The sequence below is a fragment of the Saccostrea echinata genome, unplaced genomic scaffold (genome assembly GCF_033153115.1).
Source record: "Saccostrea echinata isolate AGI-Se365-2 ecotype Australia unplaced genomic scaffold, CSIRO_AGI_Sech_v1 ptg000030l, whole genome shotgun sequence".
Taxonomy (NCBI): Eukaryota; Metazoa; Mollusca; class Bivalvia; order Ostreida; family Ostreidae; genus Saccostrea; species Saccostrea echinata.
Window position 1 is genome coordinate 6,442,035 of NW_026889779.1, and position 20,624 is coordinate 6,462,658.

At 32.6% G+C, this 20,624-nt stretch overlaps 2 protein-coding genes across 2 annotated transcripts in view; one reads left to right on the plus strand and one right to left on the minus strand.

The window, feature by feature from the left end:
• LOC133197165 (uncharacterized) overlaps positions 1 to 13,867 on the minus strand; it is a 29,300-nt gene extending 15,433 nt beyond the window's left edge. The window contains exon 1 of the mRNA XM_061333045.1: positions 13,020 to 13,867. Coding sequence (XP_061189029.1) covers positions 13,020 to 13,105 — 86 coding nt within the window. The 5' untranslated portion in view covers positions 13,106 to 13,867. The remainder of the gene's footprint in view (positions 1 to 13,019) is intronic.
• Positions 1 to 20,624, plus strand: part of LOC133197177 (serum amyloid A protein-like) — a 270,340-nt gene that overhangs the window by 137,967 nt on the left and 111,749 nt on the right. The gene's annotated exons all lie outside the window — the stretch shown is intronic.

Below are 20,624 nucleotides of genomic sequence, written 5' to 3' on the forward strand. Positions count from 1 at the left end.
ATTCTCAGGGCCAAAAAAGACCCAAAGTGGCTCTAGATCTTTATACCTATACTTGGCACTTAGGGCTATTTAGCAGTGAGGGATCTTTTTCGTGCCAACGCCTACTGCGACACGGGACCTCGGTTTATACGGTCTCATCCGAAGGACCGGTCTCCACGTCCCGCTAAGGATCAACTCCTTACTCTACGATTCTAGAGCAGACGCTCTAACCACTGCGCCATGCGGGCGACAAATTTCCAATATAAGGAAGAACACATTAAAGGCTTTTTCCCCACATCTCAAAATCAAAGAGATGAAACCAGAACCAGCAAATCGAGAAAAAGATAGAGTAGGCAAAATCTGTCTTGTGTGTTTCAAATTAAGGCCATTCCAAATTTTTACTAAGTTAAGCGTTTGCTTGACACCCCAAATCAGAAAAAAACCCCACTAAATTAGAAGTCCAAAAATTGATTATTTTAGTGGACGTTTCTTAATTCTTTCATTTTCTATCTTTATTTTTAGAGAATCTTTCAAATTAGTAAATACTTGGCATTTAACACTTTCATTTGGAAAGGAATGTATCAAATAGAACAATAAAATCAAAAGTCCTTCGAATGATTTTGTTTTTATCACTATAAGGTCTGCATATTATTTTTTGGCTTTTGTGGTTTTGTGAATAGGTAAGTAGGTTCTTCAATACAATAAGTGGACACTAAAGAGAGAAAAAAAACTTGGACTGGCCTAGTTTGTTGTACTATAATTATAAAGAAAAACAATGTCAACCTATCTTTGTAATTAGCACTTTTGTAAAATAAATAAAAATACAATGTATATCAAGGTAAATCCAATCAAGTAATTGGTACTTAGTTCTGCAGTGCCTTTGTTGATCTATTCCTCAATTCTGATACGTATACACAAAATGCAACTAGAGAACAAGGTTGCATTTTGGACATCTTCTTCAGGATGTTGATTTTTTTTATCAAGAAAACTCATTCATCAATATAATAAACGAAAGTAGATCAAACCTGATAATGTTATTTGCTCCTTGTTTGTTGGGTTTTAACTTTCGAAACAAGTAACGAAGTTTAACAGTACTGAATTGTTGATACACCCATTTGTTTTTATTAATACAGAAATTACATTTTGGTTTCCTGTTTCGTCTGGGTTGAATTCAGAATAAGGATTATTTTCAGTAGGCATAAAACTGTCTAGTGTATTTTGGATCTGCTCTTTAATCAAATGTTTGTCATTTGTCTTTTGTCATTTAAAACCAGCATTGTCTGATATTGCTGTGAGGTCTCACTATCCAATAGTAAGAATGTGACAGAAGAGATATAAAAGTTAAAACAATTGAAGTTTTTTTTTGTTCGGAAAAAAATTTTCTCTCACTCTAATAAAATTACCAGAGAAAAATTTTAAAGTCAGCAAAAAACAAAAACAAATGAAAAAAAAAATTCAAAAAACCTAATGAAATATGTGGAGATAACGAACAGTATTCGAGCTCAAATGTCCATTAATTAAACATTACAAAATAGAAGCAGAGCAAACATCGGACCTCTGAGACATCAGAGGTGGGATCAGGTGCCATGGAGGAGTGAACATCCCCTGCCGACCGGTCACACATGCCATGTGCTCCTTGTCGTGATCGGAATGTTATGGAAAAATCCGTCGACAATTCAGTGTGTAAATAATGACCTAACAATTAGTATGAAAAAAGTCAGTCAGCATTCATCTTAATAAAAGATTGCATTTGCTGACAAGATCATTGTATATATCGATCATAGAACTTACGAAATGATGACTTTAAACGAGACTGCTGATATTCATCAACTTGTTTGTCAATAACTTACCTCGTTTTAGAAATTGTTCATAATCTATATAATTGTATTCGATGAAAATGGTAGCAACTTAAATTCAACTAGCTGTAGTTCTGTCTGAAAAAAAATTGGGATGGAAGACCAAGGAGCGATACGATGCCTTCCATTGAAAAAAGTGAATATTTATTGCGCACAAAAAAGTGCGCTGTTTTCTCGATTTATTTCTCCGTATATTTAAGCTGTCATCTCAAAATATCACCACCCGTGTGTTCCTAGCAAATTGTTGTACTACTTCCACAACAAAACATTCCACAAAATCGTTGATAATAACCCTCCTTGGCAAGAAAGTAAGACCATCGAAAATTTTACCTACTAGTATTTTTACTGCCACTTTGGGTGTCAAGACAATATAGTCCAACGCGCTTTGTGCGTGACTTGTACATGCAGTTTTGATGTGGAAATAATAAAAGAAGATGTTGGGAACTCACAATTAGTATGTTTTGAAATATACGGAGAAATAAATCGAAAAACCACACTTTGTGTGCGCAATAGATATACACTTTTTCATTGGGTGGCACTGTAGCTCTCTGGTCGTCCATCCCAATTTTTTCAGACCAGCGAGCTACAAATCTACAGCTTAAATTCAACAAGCATTTTAAATAAACACAAAATAGTGCTTTTGCGGAATAAACCTCATTTTAATTGCTATATTTCTAGATATCAGATTAATATTTTATCAGTATTAATTTAATACTTGAATAGATTATATGATCAGTATTTACTGGTCCCAGTTGACAAAACAGGTAACAAAAACAACATTCCTTTGTAAGGATCATTATTACAACTGTTTTTACAGGAACTTGGATTTTATTCTACAAGTGGTAGTCCAACTCATGATCATAGTTCTCTTTATAAGGAGGAATTTTTTTTCAAAATTATACGTCAGTTTTAATATGTTTAATATTCTCAACAACCAAATCGAATTTGAAACACCATACCTATACTGGATTCCTAAACTACATAAAAATCCCTAAAAACAAAGATACATAGAGGGTTCTAGTAAAGTTTTACCAAGTCTTTTTCTTTATTTTTCACGAAAATGTTAATAGCAGTGAAGGAGAAACTAAAGGAGTACTGTGCAACAACATATTCGAGAAATGGTGCTAATCAGATGTGGATGCTTAAAAAGTCCAAGAACTATTAGAAAATTTGCAAAACACAAACTTTTACCAAAGTTAATAGCATCAAAACGTTATACAACCATTTCCGACGATTATGCATTTCAAAGTTTTTTCTATGTTTAGCGTCCGCGTGCGTCTTGGTTTTTGACACCCAATATCAGAAAAAACAAAAAAAAACAAACAAACAAAACCAGGAGTCCTGAAATTGTTTATTCTGGTCGAAATCTTTGAATCATTTTCTATAATGATCTGTTTACAATATGTCATATCAAACAATATGTTGATATCAGGAGGATGCCTGAGTGGCTCATTGACAATATCTTTGTAGTTTTTAAGAGTCCAGATCTTCCAACGATTTGTTTCCATGGGTACTAATTGTGCCTCATTATTAGCAGATCTGCATTAAATTTGTATTCATATGAAACAAAATTTATTAAAAAAAACTTCTACATGAATAAAAGGGAGTCTCTTGCTGTCGCCTTCAATTCGACATTTAGATATATCGGCGTTTCATCAATTAACGATAAGTAGTTTCATTCCTAAGTTGATTCGATATACATCCCATTTTAACTCAAATCAAAAGACACCACAGAGTCTTATATATGTTTCATAGTTGGATGCTTTACTACAGAAAGACCCGTAGTAAACTAACAATTACACTTTATGGTAAACATTGATTCGATATGCAAGAACATATTCTAGGAACAAACAATTTCTAAAACAAGGGAGGCTATTGACAAATAAGTTGTTGATATAAGGATGTCAACAATCTTGTTTACAGTATGAGTAAACATTTGTAAATTCAATGGCCGATAGAATGACGTTTGCAAATACAATCTGTCGTTAAGTCGAATGTTGACTGACGTCTTTCATACAATTGTTAGTTCATTATTTTCACACTGAATTTTCTACGGATTTTTCCGTTTAACCGATCATGACAAGTGGCACACGGCGGGTGTGACTGATCGACAGGGGATGTTTACTCATCCATGGCATCTGATCCCACCTCTGTTTCCAGAGGTCCGTGTTGGCTCTGCTCACAAATTGTATTGTTTGAATGGACTTGAGAATGTTCATTGTTTTATCTTCATATTTCATAAAGGTTCTCTCTCTCTCTCTCGCTCGCAGTTTTCATCTTATGGAAAACAATATTACCTGTTAGCTTTATTTTCTGGTTTATAGTTTCTTATATGATCAATGCCAACAGGAAGAAAAATAAATACATGTGTACATACATTGGTTAAAAAAGACAAATTTATGCAAATAATTATCTTACAAAGTATGGCAATTTACTTTCTTTCGCCTATCAAACACCTATAGAGATAATATCCACAGACATAATATCTAAAGACAGATAGTAGAAGAAACAGACGACAAATGTCGACCACTTCAGTTTATCATATCTAACACGGCTACTTGAGCAAACAGAAGCAAGTTATAATAACAGGTGTAAAAAGTCAAAATCCAGATGGTTCGGATCTTGGACCACCAAGGGGTAAATAGCAACATACGACGGTTTACATTTCCGGGCATTGCATTTTTTAAACTCCGCTGATGACGCAATTGTACTGACCTTGAACCACCTATATACACCATATATCAAGATGAGATTACGACCAAAAACTCGGTCTACCAATAAATGCAATCATTTGAAGGATGTCTTATCAACATGGAGGGCATGAAAAGTATGTAAAAAAAATGTCTCCATCAGAAGATTGGAGAAGATTTGAAGATTGGAATCTGGAGTCAAGGTCATGCGCGATAGCGGAAGTACTCTAAGAGATTAAGATTCAAGCAATCTGATGTTGCATCATCTTTGCATATCATACAGACCAGGAAGGACACAAAGAAATTCCTTAAATCGATAAGGTCTGTCTACAGAATGGCGTGACGTCACTACACATAACATGGTTCTATGGAGGAAGAATGGAGATTAAAGACTGGAGATTAGATATGCTGAAGAGAGACATCGGCAATCTGAATTATAAACGGAAGGCTTGACTATGAAATGAGGTCAGATCCATGTAATACAAAATGTTTATTTGTAATCATGTAGATTTGACCGCATACCTATTAGAACTTATAGGTATAGTTAAGTATTTATAAGGACAGTTCCTGTTTATAGATTACTTGAACTGTGTAATGCGTTCAGCTCTTGACATGGGAAAATTTTAAAGTACACATATCATGACGTTCATAAGTAAAATATACTTTACTACAACGCAGAAGTCAAATGTTAATAAATTAAATTGACCAAATTGAATTGGAAAATGTACGGTCACTACATTCAGCTAACAATAATATCGAGTTCTGTTTTACATGGTATACTTTATCATCTTACACAGAAATTCGGGGTTATTTAAAGTTCTTATTCCAATATGAAGTATCATCAATTATCATGTTACAATACCACAACAGAATTTCAACAAAGCAGTTATTCACATGAAGAAAAATTTCAAAGGGGCAATATCAATACAATAATTAAGCCTCGTGAGCGACCACTTTATTTAATTTTCAGAGTTTCTATGGAAAAATGCTACTGGGAGTACTCAGTATTTTGCCAATTACCATAATGATGAACAACGAACCAAAACTGATTTTAACCGCAACATCCAAATAACACAACCTTACAATGATGGTTTCCTTTCACAACATGAACAAATTCATTTACAGCAAAATTAAACGATGCAATTTGCAAATCACCATGTCCACATGCAGTGCGTAGTATGGGATAATCTAAAATTATTTCTATGAATCAACCTTACGGAAGTCCTCGGACATTATATAACCACTAATTGTCGCCAGACAGACATTCTAAATCAGCGAAAGAAATTAAATTTGTATCAGTGATTAATTACACTTTCATCTTATGCACTTCCTTTGTCCTGCGGGATACAAATTGTGTGAAACAAGCAAAAAAGAAATTTGCATACGTAAAGTGTATGTCCACCCATCCAGTACTATTGTGAAAAAGTGTCAGAAAATCTGAAAACTACATCTATCTTGGAAAGTGTATACCAAAAAAGTGAAAAAAGCCCTTACATTCTTATACTGTATGTCACAAAGAATGAATATTGTAGGTCATTCAGTACAAACGAGAGCAAGATATACGATTCTGATAGGCCCATTGATTATAAATGAGAAGGAATACTTTTTTTCTGAATTAGATCTCAAAGTTTTATTCATTCATATTTACACTTTAAAGGCCCCCTTTCATCCAACTATCAAAGACATGAAATAATTTCTCCGAGAGACCTTTTAATTTCAAAGAGAGGGCAACAGTTGAAGAAATATCATGCTTCACAAACCATTTTTACGATAGAATTTGAGTCTCATTCCATCACGTACGATAATTTTCGATATCGTTCGATCACGTCTGCTTTCCTCTGATACGAGCAGACGATAGTACCATAATCTCAGGTACATGGCCTGATCAAATGTGATCTTTGAGGGCCTCTTTATGATTTTTATCAACCGTAGGTGATATGTGTATGACAACAGATGGTTTACTTCTTCACAAATCAAAGATATGAATGAAGCTCTGATATCCCCATCTCAAACTATGGAGATTTGATTACATAATTGAGAGTAAAAAATACATAAAACTCGATATGCATAACTGCACGTGCATGAAACGCCTCTTTAAAACAGTTTCATTGATTTTTGGGTGTTGCTTGTGGTCATACACTTAATAATTCAGCCAGATTATGTAAAGATTGTGTTGTGGGCGATGTTTCAACAAACAAAACAAACATAAAAAGTGACGTTTTTGATTACTTTTTACGTTCTTTCACTATGTGTTTCACACCCAACTTCTCAAAAGTGTTTATTAACTGATCATTAGAAAATCCTATGGTTACTTTATGTTTGGATGTTATTCTCTGTCACCTTTTATCTACATAGAAATAATAATGTTAGACAGCAGACAGGTCAATGTAGTTTGGATGTTTTAGGGCTTTTAATAGATCGTTTGGTACTAATTCACTGTCGCGTCAGTACATAGTCACGTATCCATCTGACGTGTTGGTGTAAGCATCAAACTACGCGACAGATAGCACATCAAGTAACGAATATCCTACAGCAGGCATAATCCAAAATTATGGACAGAGTATTGTTATAGTTATTGGTTACCAGGCAATGCTGTTTGCAAATATTTAACTCAACAAATCATGTACTTTTTTAAAAAAGAAATATAAGTCTGCGTGAAACTCTTTATCCTAGCAACACTATCTTAGGCTTTAGTTTGTGTGGATTAATATAGAGCGCAAATTTGACTGCGAATTGATTTAATAATACAGACAATCGGACTTTCCACAAGTTTTTCAAATCGACTTCAAAAATTATAAAAAGAAAATTTTAAATTAATAAAAGCTATAGAAAGTTCAACGGCATAATTTTTCAAATGCATACAATCTAGAAAACGAAAATGGATTTTTGTTCCTAATATTCCATATCCAAACTATTTTTTCTTCAAAGCATTTTAAACTTCATAAACTAATATAATTTTACTGTTTGAATTAGAAATTAAGAAACTGAATTTTTTTCATTTGTTGGCCGTTTCAATACGAAAACTGTGGACAACAAACAACCTACAAATTCTGACTGAACTATAATAAGATTGTTGTTATCAGAAGCTTACCTGGGGTAATTGTGTAGGCCAGCGATGGCAATAGAGAACTGTCACATCCCGACAGCTCCAACCAAATACGTCAGAAAATCATAGGTTCATGATCAAATCGTAACACGTTAAATCACGGTCTCTCGCAACCCTAATTAACCGTAAACAGACTACACGAACTGTCGCCAAATGGAACTGGTATTGTTATTTTTTCTTTCTCCTTTTTTTAATTTTTTAATAATTTTTAAACTAATTCAAATACAAAAAAGTGGGGGGAAAGAATAAGAGCAATGAGTAATTTAGCCTACTTTACTAACCTGTATTCTGTATTTGGACTAAATTTCCTGCATTATTTATTGGTGACAACTGCTAAACTCTACTCCTTTAAATCCATAAATCGTCTAAACCTTCTTAACATGTATGCATAAGATTTTTCCGCTCTTTATGGCAACAAGTAGAAAAATACAAATGAATCATGGAACAGAATTTTTATTGACTAAATGCCATAATATGCAGACACACATAATTCCATTGAGCATACACTATATCAATATTGAAATTCAATGACAAAAGCCAGAACCATTACATTTGTAGACAGATTTTTTGGTATTTACCAAGTTATAGTGATTTTTCAGAGTAAAATATCAATTGCAAACACTGATCCACTAGCGTTAATTCTTTAACAGTTCCTTACGACCAGCAGCATCTTACTTACTCTCCTTAAAAAAAATACAAACGGCTTTAAAAAAAAAACAACCTTTTCTGTTAATATCAATTCTTATCATACTCAAAGTTAATAATGTAGAAAAAATGCATGCGTACAATTTATCTCTGATAAATTAGTTGTAGACAATTATCCGTGATATAAACGTAATTTTAACATGTCTGATATATGATCTCACCAGATAACCTTATGTGGTTATAGTGTATCTCGTTTTAAAGTCAGCAAGGATAGGGGAGCTCAAAAAATAAACATTGAATACTGATGGTAGGGACTCCAAAAGACGGAAAGCGTTATATAAATATATGTACATGTACTATATCACCTAAATAACAGTTATATCTAATTGTGCATTTTTTTTTTAAAAATAATGTTTCATGGCATAAGACAAGATAATTTTTTTTTTGTCGAGTAACATACAAGTTTAGGTGGCACACTTGCAGAATTTTGTCATTTTCTTTTCCCCCTTTATTTTTAGTTATAAGGTGAGATTAGTCTGAGATTTTTCAAAAGACGCTAAAAAAATATTCACATGACCAAGCTTTTACACATTGTGAAACCTTTGAAAGAAAATTTTCTGATTTTGGAATGGCAATTGCCATCATTGTAAATTAAACGTCTGGAATTCAGAATGCTTCAAAAAATAGCAGATATTTACACAACGGGTCTTCAGAGCGACATGATTATTTTTCTTTAGCAATGTAACGTGAGTTTGTTCTGTCAATGTCATTGCAAATATTTGGAATAATTGTGGATTGGCTTTTATTACTCCACTATCTCCGTTTTTTGTGCTTATAGACAAATATTATACCAATGTGCTTCTGATCTCAATACTTTTTTTGTAGGTTATTGAAATGTAATAACTTTCTTCTTCTCTGTAGCTGTGAGACACGAAAAACCTGCTGCTAAGTCTTATATTTTGGTATTCATTACCTGACACCTGTATTTGTTGTGTTCAACCTTAACATAATCTGTGTTGTGTTGTACCATAGTTAGCATGTTCTGTACCTAGTACAGGTGTAAAGAGGTTTGCAAAGATTATATGGGTCTGCGTACAAGTAAACATATTTCGAAGACAGATCAAATACGAGCAGAGATATTGCGTTTTTCTCGCTTCTTTACTAGAAACAAAGAACTACTTTTGATGCTTTTAGCATTTTAAAGACGATTATACTTTGAAATGAAAACAATCTAAAGTTTCCTAACCCTCACCTCTAGATAATAATATTTCTTATGTAAAATAATTTCTACTTATAACTGACATGAATTACGCATTGCAATATTTTATATGTGAAAAAAGAGTAAATAATTCCTAAATGCAAGAATCTAGTATATTATATAAAAAAAACTGTTGTTAAATCTTGAACGTCTAATTGCAAATCATGAAAAAGTTAAAAAAAAAAAAAATGAAGACATATATTGGTAAATAAAAACATCCCTCTGTCTACGTATCTAATGACTGAGTTTTATCTCAAAATTAAGCAAAGAAAAAGGGAACTAGTTGCACATGATTGGTGATCGCTTAAAATATGGGCTTAATGTTTCAAATTACATTCATGGATATGGTGCACGTAGCGTAGATTTTCCCATGTCATTTAACGTGATTGACAATGAAACATTACTGATGTGACAGAGGTACCACTGAATCAGAAATATGTCATTTCCTTGAATTATCCATGATATTTAAACTGCTCACGTTGATCGTACATTAATTTAAAATTAATTGTCATTTTTTTTTAAACAGAATAAAATTGATGCTTTATTCCTATTAAGATTTTTTAAGATTACACTGTATGTTACCAAAGATTTAAGAAATGACAATATATGATAAAAAAGAATGTAAAAACAAGGACATAAACTACTTATTCAAGTTACAAATTGATATAATGCAGATATATGATAGATATACAATATGACTAAAGAACACAGGGTTGAGACATAACTGTGACAATTTTACAAAACTGATAAAAATAAAATCTCTCTGTGGAGGCATTATAATTTACGTGCATTTTCATGCTGATGATGCATAAAAAAAATCTATTGTAAAAAAGCGGACAAAAAGTAAACACTTCGTTTTTAAAAAAGTCTACAACCTTGAGTTGTTTGTAGCTTCAAGAAATATATTTAATTACACAGTTTGCATATCTGCAGCTGTTGAAAGTGTCATAGACGATATTAAATTCTATCCTCTATGCAATCTAGAGATAAAATGGTGTGATTGCATTTTCGATGCAGGGTGGAATGCAAACCTGAAGGCAGAATTCACCTGTTTTAGTGGACCTTCCTTTATTTCTTTTGTGCTTTTCTCAAATATCATTGTTTGCATATTATGTATGTAGTTCGTAATGTATATACCTAATACACATGTTCCCATTACAAACGATTTCATCAATCAAACCTAATTAATCCAATAGATGCTACACATACATCTATTACTAAAAGAATTTCCAATAATTCATTTTTTTACATACCAGAAAGTCTTAAAAATCATAATTTGTTCATTAGAATTTATCATTTATTAAAAATACTTCTAGGAACTTTGTGCGTTCAATGCCGCTGAGCAGCAATATATAAATACAGCAAAAATTGTCTCTCAGTGTAAAACCGTACACCACTGGTTTCGTATAAATATGCCAAGTTAGACATTCCTGATGAGACATTTTTTAACAACTGTATTTACAGAAAGGGACCAAACGATTTTATCGTAATAAGCAAATTTTCAGAATACATAACATCCTGATGAGAAAGTTTTACTATTTTAAAATAATAAATGCAAAAATAAAAAAAGGCTGGATTTTAACAGCAAACTTAAGAATGCTTTAAATCTGTTACAATTTTGAACAAAGAAAAATTGAGGAAGTTAATCGTGTGCCAGAATATGTACCATGATTTCCTCTCATAGAAATAAAACTAGGTGAGGACAAATCAAGCGAAAGAGCCTTGAAAGACATATTTATAAAGGTATATAAAGGTAGATCTGTTCTTAGGTGTATCAAACTGCGTTTATAAAGGGTAAAAATTATTGCTAAACACGACACTTGAAAACAGCAGGGGGTAACAGAACATTGTTCATTCCCCTGCATTGTGTCATTTCGAGTGTACATTCAGAGTGGTGACGAAGGTCATTTATAAAAAGTGCTCGTGTTATGTAATTCATTTAATTACACTCAGGTTTTTACCTCATTATACTAATATTACTGATATGACTTATAATGCCAAGATATGGATAGACTAAAATAGTCTCCGAAACGTCAGGTTTGTTTATACGACAAATGTATGTCTTCACCGCTATCATTATGGATGCAGATAAGTTGATTGAAAAAAAACGTCTAATTTATCTGGAATGCATGAGGACAAAATACATGTATATATTCTAGCTTGTTCAGCAATTTAATGCTTAAAAAACATGCATTGCATTAGAATTTTGAATTCCTTCTTTAAATAGCTTAAAGTTTATCTACAAATAGACCAAAGCAGAAAAACAACTTTTTTTATGTTGTCACAGTATGAATTTTTATCGGTCGATTTTTCTAAAGAGATTTACCAGAAACGTTAGTTCAAAGATTAATATCTATTTAAACCACCAAAATGGATTAAATCCCTAAGGATTGAGAAGCCAACATATACTTGCAAAAAAGAAGTAAAAATAAAGAATCCTTTTTACCTGTATTTAATATCCGCAGTGGAGTGTCAAAATATTTTACGAACTTTGACGATTTCTAAGGCGATAGTAAACTGTGTTAAGCATAGAAAACAAGGAATGTTATAAAAATGGGGGGGGGGCTGTCTTAAAAACGTCTTAGTGACCTTTAATTATAGATATGTACTACCCCTTGATTCAAATATCGTGAAGAGTACATTGGTATCAACATGTAATTGAAAAAGAAATGCCTCAGTCTCCTTCCTATCTTATAATATCCAGCTACTCTTTTTGAATCTTTCAATACTTAAACCTCTGTATGATACTTAAAGTAATGAGACAAATTTTCGAAAGATAACAGATTATTTAAGACTCTAATACAAGACACAAGTTTGGAAAAAACAATTTCCTCCGAACCTTCATATCAACAATATTGATATAAGCTACCTCGAAATACGTAAAAAAAAAAAAAAAAAAAAAAAAAAAAAAAAAAAAAAACAACAACCTGTATTCTGAACAATAGTGCTCGAATCTACCTCGAAAAGCACAAGTATTTTCCCCTATTTTCTTGGTATGTAGAATCATAAGGCAGGAAAAAATAAGTTGAAGGAAAAGGAAGTTACAGCACCACGTCGGAAGATCGATATGGCAGTTAACCACAATCCGGTCACTGGTTACTGAAGGCAACTTTACTTACAGTTTTACAACAGAAGTTCTTTAAACTTTTTTTTTCTTTCAAGGTTACACTTAGCATACGATTTTGTACATCGTCAACATATTGTATCAAAGTACTGGAGTCATGAAACCAAATCTTAGCAAGAGAGTGGAATCTGCTTATTTTTATATTTCAACCTTATTCATGACTGTGACCATGCATGCCGCATTAATTTTATGATAAACACAAGAATGCTTTAAAAATGTTGGTAACAAATGACATAATTTATATACCTTTTAAATATAATCAAGAATCGGATTTCGGTTGTTTTGATATTCAGGAAACTACTCTTTTTTTTTTTTTTAAAAAACTCTTCGTTTTATTGCTTTAAATTAATATCAGACCTACCTATATAGATGTCTGGATGCTTCCGACCACTTGTTGGGTAGAGGGCTTAGTCTCATTTTATGCTCCTCGTGAGAACAATCCATCATTACATTAAGTGTGTAAAATATGTCACTAACTTCTAAATTATCCCAGTATAAGTCCAGGTTATTTAAATTGAAGGTGAGTTACACGTTATCGCTTTACATGACGATGATATAGGTACTCCAAAATCACTGAGAAATAACTTGGTATCTCGATAAAACACTTCACAACTGTCAATGACAGGTGATCCTCAAATCTCTTTCGAAAGGCCAATGTCAAATGCTAAAATATCCAGAATTCGTGTTTCTTTTCACCTTAGAAATTTTAACTTTCTGACTCTTAGACGTCGTTAATTCCACTTTACGTGCTCAAGTATAAGACCAAATCCAATAATGTTAATGTCTTCCGTTTATACTTATATCGTTTTTGGGCTTTCAAGTGATCTGCAAGAAAAATAAACCACAAAATGTCAGATTTAATATTTTCGTACAAATACTTAAAGGGAGAAAAAAATCGTTTGCATAATATATTACTAATAAGTGCATATCTGCCTATCACTTTGGTTCAAATTCTGACACCTTTTGTTGCATTCAAACAGTGACAGACCGACCACGGACTAAGAGAGCGTTATTAATTCGACGAGTGACACAACCAATTTAATCCTCAATACTATATAACTCAAGACTTTGGATGCACCCATTGGTTTCCATGATTACCAAATTAAAAGATTATATGTAATGTCACGGAAAAAATAGTCGGAATGTCCTAAGATAATATTACTTGAATCCATAACAACAGTCCTCCTATACTAGCGTGGAAGAATATGATCATATACATGGTGCACCGCATTCAATATTAACATACTTAATATTATATCTCCACCTTTATATATATGTCGGACTTTCGCTATTACGCTGAAGAAACGCTGTACAGGCTTCGTGCGCGCTCACTAAAACTTGTTAATCTCACTTAAGTGATTGGGTAATGTTTTGAGGAAGGTCGATTGGTTAATAATTATATTACTTTCTAAAATTTCGTTCTTCAATCTGTTTTTTTTTTAAATGTGTAAATTTTGTAAAGGTTATTTTCAAATAGATTAGTTCCATCTATAAGTCACATCATTTGTTGAAAGAGGAAAAGGATTCTCCAGTACCGCATTATGTAATTTAAATAAATGAATAATAAGAATATAATTTCATTAAAATACCGGTTTGCATTGGACAGGTTCCTTTAAATAGTTCTGTAAAATAAAATGACAAAAATAAGACAAACGATAACGCGTCAAAAAAAAAAAAGGTTCATTCTAGCCATTTCGGTCTAGGATACATATATCTTCATATATCCAAGTCTATTGCTAGGAAGGACACACTAACTGGCAAACAAAGGACGTAAAATAGTACCTAGGCAACTTCGAGACCAATCCCCGGAAATGGCATATTCTTTGTCCCAGACTTTCACTATTTTACAATTCTGCTGCAGCTTACCTTGATAACAGGTAAAACAATTTATAATGTGCATTGGACGTGTAAATCTGATAAGTAGCTTTATCTTATCTTTTGGGCATCTTTTTTGTTCAAATTAACATAATATTTTAGAAAATAACGTTATAGTAAATCTTATTGAATTTTTTTTTTTTACTTATTTTTTTTTTTTTTTTTTTTACAAATCGTTATACTTAGGTAATATTTGTTTTGCTAAAGAAGTTTATGCGGAACTTTGATACATTCTCTCTTTCCTTAGAGACGGTATCAAATGTTCCACTACACAACACCCTGGTAAAATAAATTACATCCGATTAACCAAACTCAATAAATGAAATAGCAAAACCTAGCACTGCAACATCCAAGTCAAAATCAAGCTGTGTTTGACAAAAGCATTCAACCAACATGTGATAACCTTTATATAATTTTTACACATATCATTTTTCTACGGATTTCATGTATTACTTTTTAAGATCCAATGATTGAAACTGACAACCACCTCATATTATCAGTGGGCACGATAAAGCAATTTATGTTCATTTAGAAACTAATGCATTTCACTTGAGCAAACAGAATCTCGAAATAAATCTCGATGAAAACGTTATCCAAATTTGTTTCTCTTTACTATGCTGTTCAAATAAATGTAAGTTATTTTAACACGCAAGAATATGCTAACGACATTTTCCACCCGTGAAAGCATGTGTTGGACCACACACTAGGGTGAGGTTAAAGAATTCAGCCAAACGGATATAATTTGGTGTTTGAAGGGAAAAAAGGGATTTTTGTGAAATCTCAAGCTTTTTGAAAAAAAAGATTTCGTTTTCTCTTAAGATATGAGAAAAAAAATAATAATCTACTTTGTAATGATAAGAACGTCTGTTATTATCAGTGTGCTCTGCCCATCCACGATTCCTCCCTTTCGCTTCCATCGTTTTGATGATTATTATCAATAATTGTTTGACTCACTTTGCCACAGAAACAATTCAGAGATCGGAATTATCGACAAAACAGAGCAGGGTGTCTTAAGAATTGTTCAACAGCACAAGGGATGGTGCTTGTTTGAGTAGGTGACTAAATAATGTCCCGCTATTTCCCACCGTGTTCATCTGTTTATTTTAATTTGTTTCAATTTCAATAGATAATTCATAATTTCCGCTTTAATTGCATATCTATTTTGATTTTTTTTAACATGAAAATTGCACATTTTTTTTTAGTTAGACTTAAAGAATTTTGCCGATAAACAAATTGCTCATTCAACAGCAGTCTGGAAAACATCACTGTTTTCTTCGACAGCCTTTCTAAGCATTATAAACGAAATACCTTCATGGTTTCACATATTTATATTGTCATGAACTAAACATTTATTATGTAACAGGTGAAAAAACAAATGAAAGTTGTTTGTTAACATATTCCTTAATTGCAACACGCCAGAAAGAAACAAGAGGCCGATGGGCTTTCACATCACTTGAGTATCATGGATTTTCAGGCTATGGCCACTTTAAGCCAACCTGGAACTGTTTTTGGACTTATATGACCAAAAAATAGTTTGATTAGAACTATAATAATCAATATCATATTCATGAAGCTTATCTTCTAGAAATTTATGGGCCATCCTCGGGTAAATGGCTATACACAGTGTCTATATTTATATAGACATATAAATTTTTTTTCATAATTATCTATTTTTTTTTAATAATACAATAATATTGTTTTAATGAACCTATGTAATTTTACTTGTATTAAATATAATTTGTTCAGATTTCATGTGTCAACTTGTGTTCTATGTGCCATTTCCTGAATAAACAAACAAAATATGTCGATGAGTAAAGATGATTTTGATTGTATATTTTTTTAACGGTCCATTCGAGATTTTTTTTCTCTCATATAGAGTACCACAAAATTTGACCTATATGTATGCATGACGCTTACGGCCGAAGCAATAGAGGATTTAATCGTGCCAACGCCCACTAGTACTGTTGCACGGGTATAGGCGGAGGGAAGGGTATAAAAGACATTGAAGCAAAACGAATATGAAAGAGGGTGGGATGGAGCTTCTGTCCACAAACACCTGAGGTTTACCCTAACAGGAACGTCCCAATCAATCAATCAGTCAATTCTAGCTTTCTCCAAGGCTGTTTGCAAAAAAAGATGTTTCGGGGGATAGGAGCTAGTTTCCAAGTTTCCATTAAAGTACATGGTAGGAAATGACTATCCTACAAAAGGAGAAGGCAATCGACCTTTCAATGGATATTTTCATACTTATATTTATATTTTTCGGGCTCTGATCCTTTGTGACTTGAGTCTACAAAGAAATCAAATTAAACATGTATATGGCTTAAGTTTCCATAATTTACAGACTCGTGCGCCATCTGAAGGACCTGGACCACTATTACCTAAAATATAGATTTAAATTTTGAAAAGCAAATGTTTTACTTGGCTTGTAACTTTTTAAAATAGGCGCAAGATAGACTATGTCAGCTAAATATTCATATTCTTCGGTTATTAATAAGCTTCTGACGTCATGTCAGAATACCACTTAGCCGGCTTGAAATTGTAAATAAAAGAAATACCTCATTTCAATACTCGTTTCTATGCATAATGTGTGCTTGAAATCCACCTTAATGCATATCATGAAAACTTTAGACATTTAACTTTTATTCTATACCCAAGCGGTATTATCAACATGTCCGTTGATTTTATTACTGTCAAATAAAGTGAGGCATGTGAATTCCCTACATACACTACATTTCAGCCTGTTGACCTTCACCTTTTCAGTGTGGGCCAGTGGTCTTTTTTTTGCGCCATCTAGCGTCAATTTAGTTAATGACTGTTGGTTTTGCATCGGTGATCGTTCGTCTTGCAATGGAGTCTGTTGATTTTACAACTTAGTCTGTTCATTTTAGTTTAAGCTGCTTGTTTTGTATTTTAGTTTTTTTTTTCAAATTAATTGAATACACGTCTTTTTTTTTTTTACCCTCTCCGCCGCCCATACACGGGATCTTGATTTTTAAGGTCTCATCCAAAGACCCGTGACTTTCACTTCTAGTGCCAGGTGCTTGGCTCAGTCATTACCTATATTATCACGGCGCCTGGAACGAGAATCGAACTCGAGATCTAGACCTCCCGATCACGAAGCGAACGCTCTACCACTAGGCTACTGCGACCGGCCCATAAGTAAAGAAGAAGTTTTAAATACTAGTAGTTGTACATTTCAATATATGACTAACTTAAACCTACCCTGGGACCTGTACCACAGGTCATAACAATTAAATTCACACTTTTGGTAGATAGCTAAGTGGTCATTTTAATCATTTAAACAGTTTGTCTGCTAGATGTCTATTATTATAGAATGTCAAATGTATAATGAATTTCCCTGTATAACTACGTAGGGGTTAAACGGGGGATCCTGGGGACATGAATTTTACATTTTTGCTCAAGAGTTGTAATCAAATAATTAGTTTGCCAAATAGATGTCATAAAGAAAAGATTTCCAGAAGAGTAATAATATTATTTTCAATTTATGACAAAATAAGCTCCATCCTCACTGGGCCTGAACTACAGGTCTGGGGGGTCGTGGATTTCACAACTTTGGTCGAGGGATAAGGGTTCATCACAATCATACAAACAGTTTTCATGCTGAACGTCCATGAGTAAAGAAGTTTTTCAAAGATATATAATGTTTTTTTCCCCAATATATTATAACCAACAAAGTTCAACCTTGAAGTCTGAGCACTGAATCTGGGGGCAATGATTTTCACATTTTTCAGAAGGCTCATTGCTCATAATAACCATACCAACAGTTTTACTTCTAGATGTCTTGGGGGAAAGAAGAATTTTTAAAGATTGCTTTAATTTTATGTTTCTGGCTCCAACCCCGTTATGAACTTCAGTATTTTTGCCCCACCCCATTGCGCACAGATGTTAATATATCAAAATAATTTAGAAGAAGTCGAAAATGGTTAAAAGTTTATGAATGACGTGGATGAAAACTTACCGCTAAAGGTCACTTGAGCGGCTCAGGTGCCTAAAAATCAATTTTCAGAACAAACATTTATTAAAAAGGTATGTCAGTATAAATGATATGCAAGATTTAGACAAGAAGATCGAAAAGATTTTAAGGTGCAACACGGATAGAAATTATTTTAGAGTTTTCACTCAGTGTCTAAAAGAACACGCAATAATGTAATCTACCTTCCAACTGAATAACTAGAAATAGGAAAACAAAACGTTACATAAACGTACATGTTTTCAACTGAAATATGATATTGTAATTATAGAATTACACGAGTGACCTCTAATATTTCTACATGTATAAATGCCACTAGGTCATTGCAGACAAAATAACGGTGAATGGAAATATTTAGCAGCCACTTTTGATAAAGGACATAAGGTCAAGACAGAACAAGGTCAGAAAGCATTTGATGATGACCTTGAATATAATAGCTTGAAAATGAATATGTATACGGTCAATTTTATTTTGATAAAACGTGGCTGATATTCTAAGTGTTTTGTCATATCTCATGGGTATGAAATTTGAGAAAAGAATTGCGACTTTTTTTCTCTTTTGAATCGATTCAAAGATGTCAAATTTTAATAAAACAGAATCCTATCTGTCTTTCAGGATCTTTCAAGATACGGAAGTTGAAAAATGAAAACCTTTAAGATTCATTAAACTCCTACATCCCTGCAGAAACAACAAACATTTGAAACATTCAACTCTAGGTAAACCTCCATATAACCATTAAAAAGATACATGACGTTGCAGACCCAGAAAATTGTTTATTTATGAAGTTTACTCTTCCCAGAAACAGACAATTTAATTTTTTACTTTGTTAATATATAACAGAATACGTCTTGGGATGAGAAGGCATAATTCTTTTTCTTGAACCGGGAAGTTATTCAAGTAATGCATATGAACTGACATTTCGATAGGTATGAAACGTCTTGAAAATTTTAGAATTTTTTTTGTCTTTCTTATTAATGTCTGCGTGTTGCATACAAACCTTTCAAACTTCGAGAAACAATTTTGTCCTACAGAATACATAGATTTTTTTTTAAATTCAAGGGACTACTAGTTCATCAGAATTTCCTTAGAAGCACATGTAAGAACATATTAGTAAAACCTTTTCTTTGAAATTATGTTACATTTCCCTTGAAGGTGGACAGGATATTTGAAATTTGATTATTTGACATGAATTACATAAGATGAATTAAAATTAACTTGATTTAATTATACATGTTGTTAAGTTTTTAATATATGATACGAATTTTCATAATATTGCATTAGCTCAGAGTTGAAAGCAACACAATCTCGATAAATATTAAACGTTCGGATAAAGAAGAAAAATGCCATGAATTTGCATGGTTTCGACTTTTAGAAATGCATATAGTTGATTATTTCAAGCTATATCATATTGACCAAAAAACTTTAAATAGAATTTTAATACCCATCAATGAAATTCTCCTACCTCAAAGTAAATTACGAGATTTTATTGCAAAAATCATTCAAAAAAGCGTAATTCTTCTAAACAGACCATTTGGAACTAATTTTGAGGAACAAAGGCTAGATTATGGGGATAACAAATCACTTGTTAATATGTGTGTTCCGATACAGCTGCATGTTTTCTCTGCAAAAAATAGACTAACGTTATGCACATGTAGCCTTTCAAATCATCCACATAATTCTGTGAATGCATTGTGCTTTCTTAAGAGTACAGACGATTTTTTTCGAGTCGGAATCGAAGACTTTACAAGAGAACTCAGATGAGTAAGCTATATTATATTGTAGTATTCTACAATAATGTAGAATTTCTTGTATTTTTGACTTATGAAGCTATAGACTCATATTATTGCATAAAATATTATTCCTGCATACTTTATTTAATCAACAAAGATATTCATTACAAATCAAAATTTATTGTAACAAGTATTTACAAGTATTAAAAAAAAAATCTGGCAATACCTCCGGTGCAAAGTTGTTTAATCAATTTCAACGACTGCAATGTATTTGCTGCAAAAAAATGAATTAAACATCTGTTGACTCCACATTTTCTAGGTTTTATTCCTACAATACTTTCATTGTGTAAGTTGACGCCACTGTAAA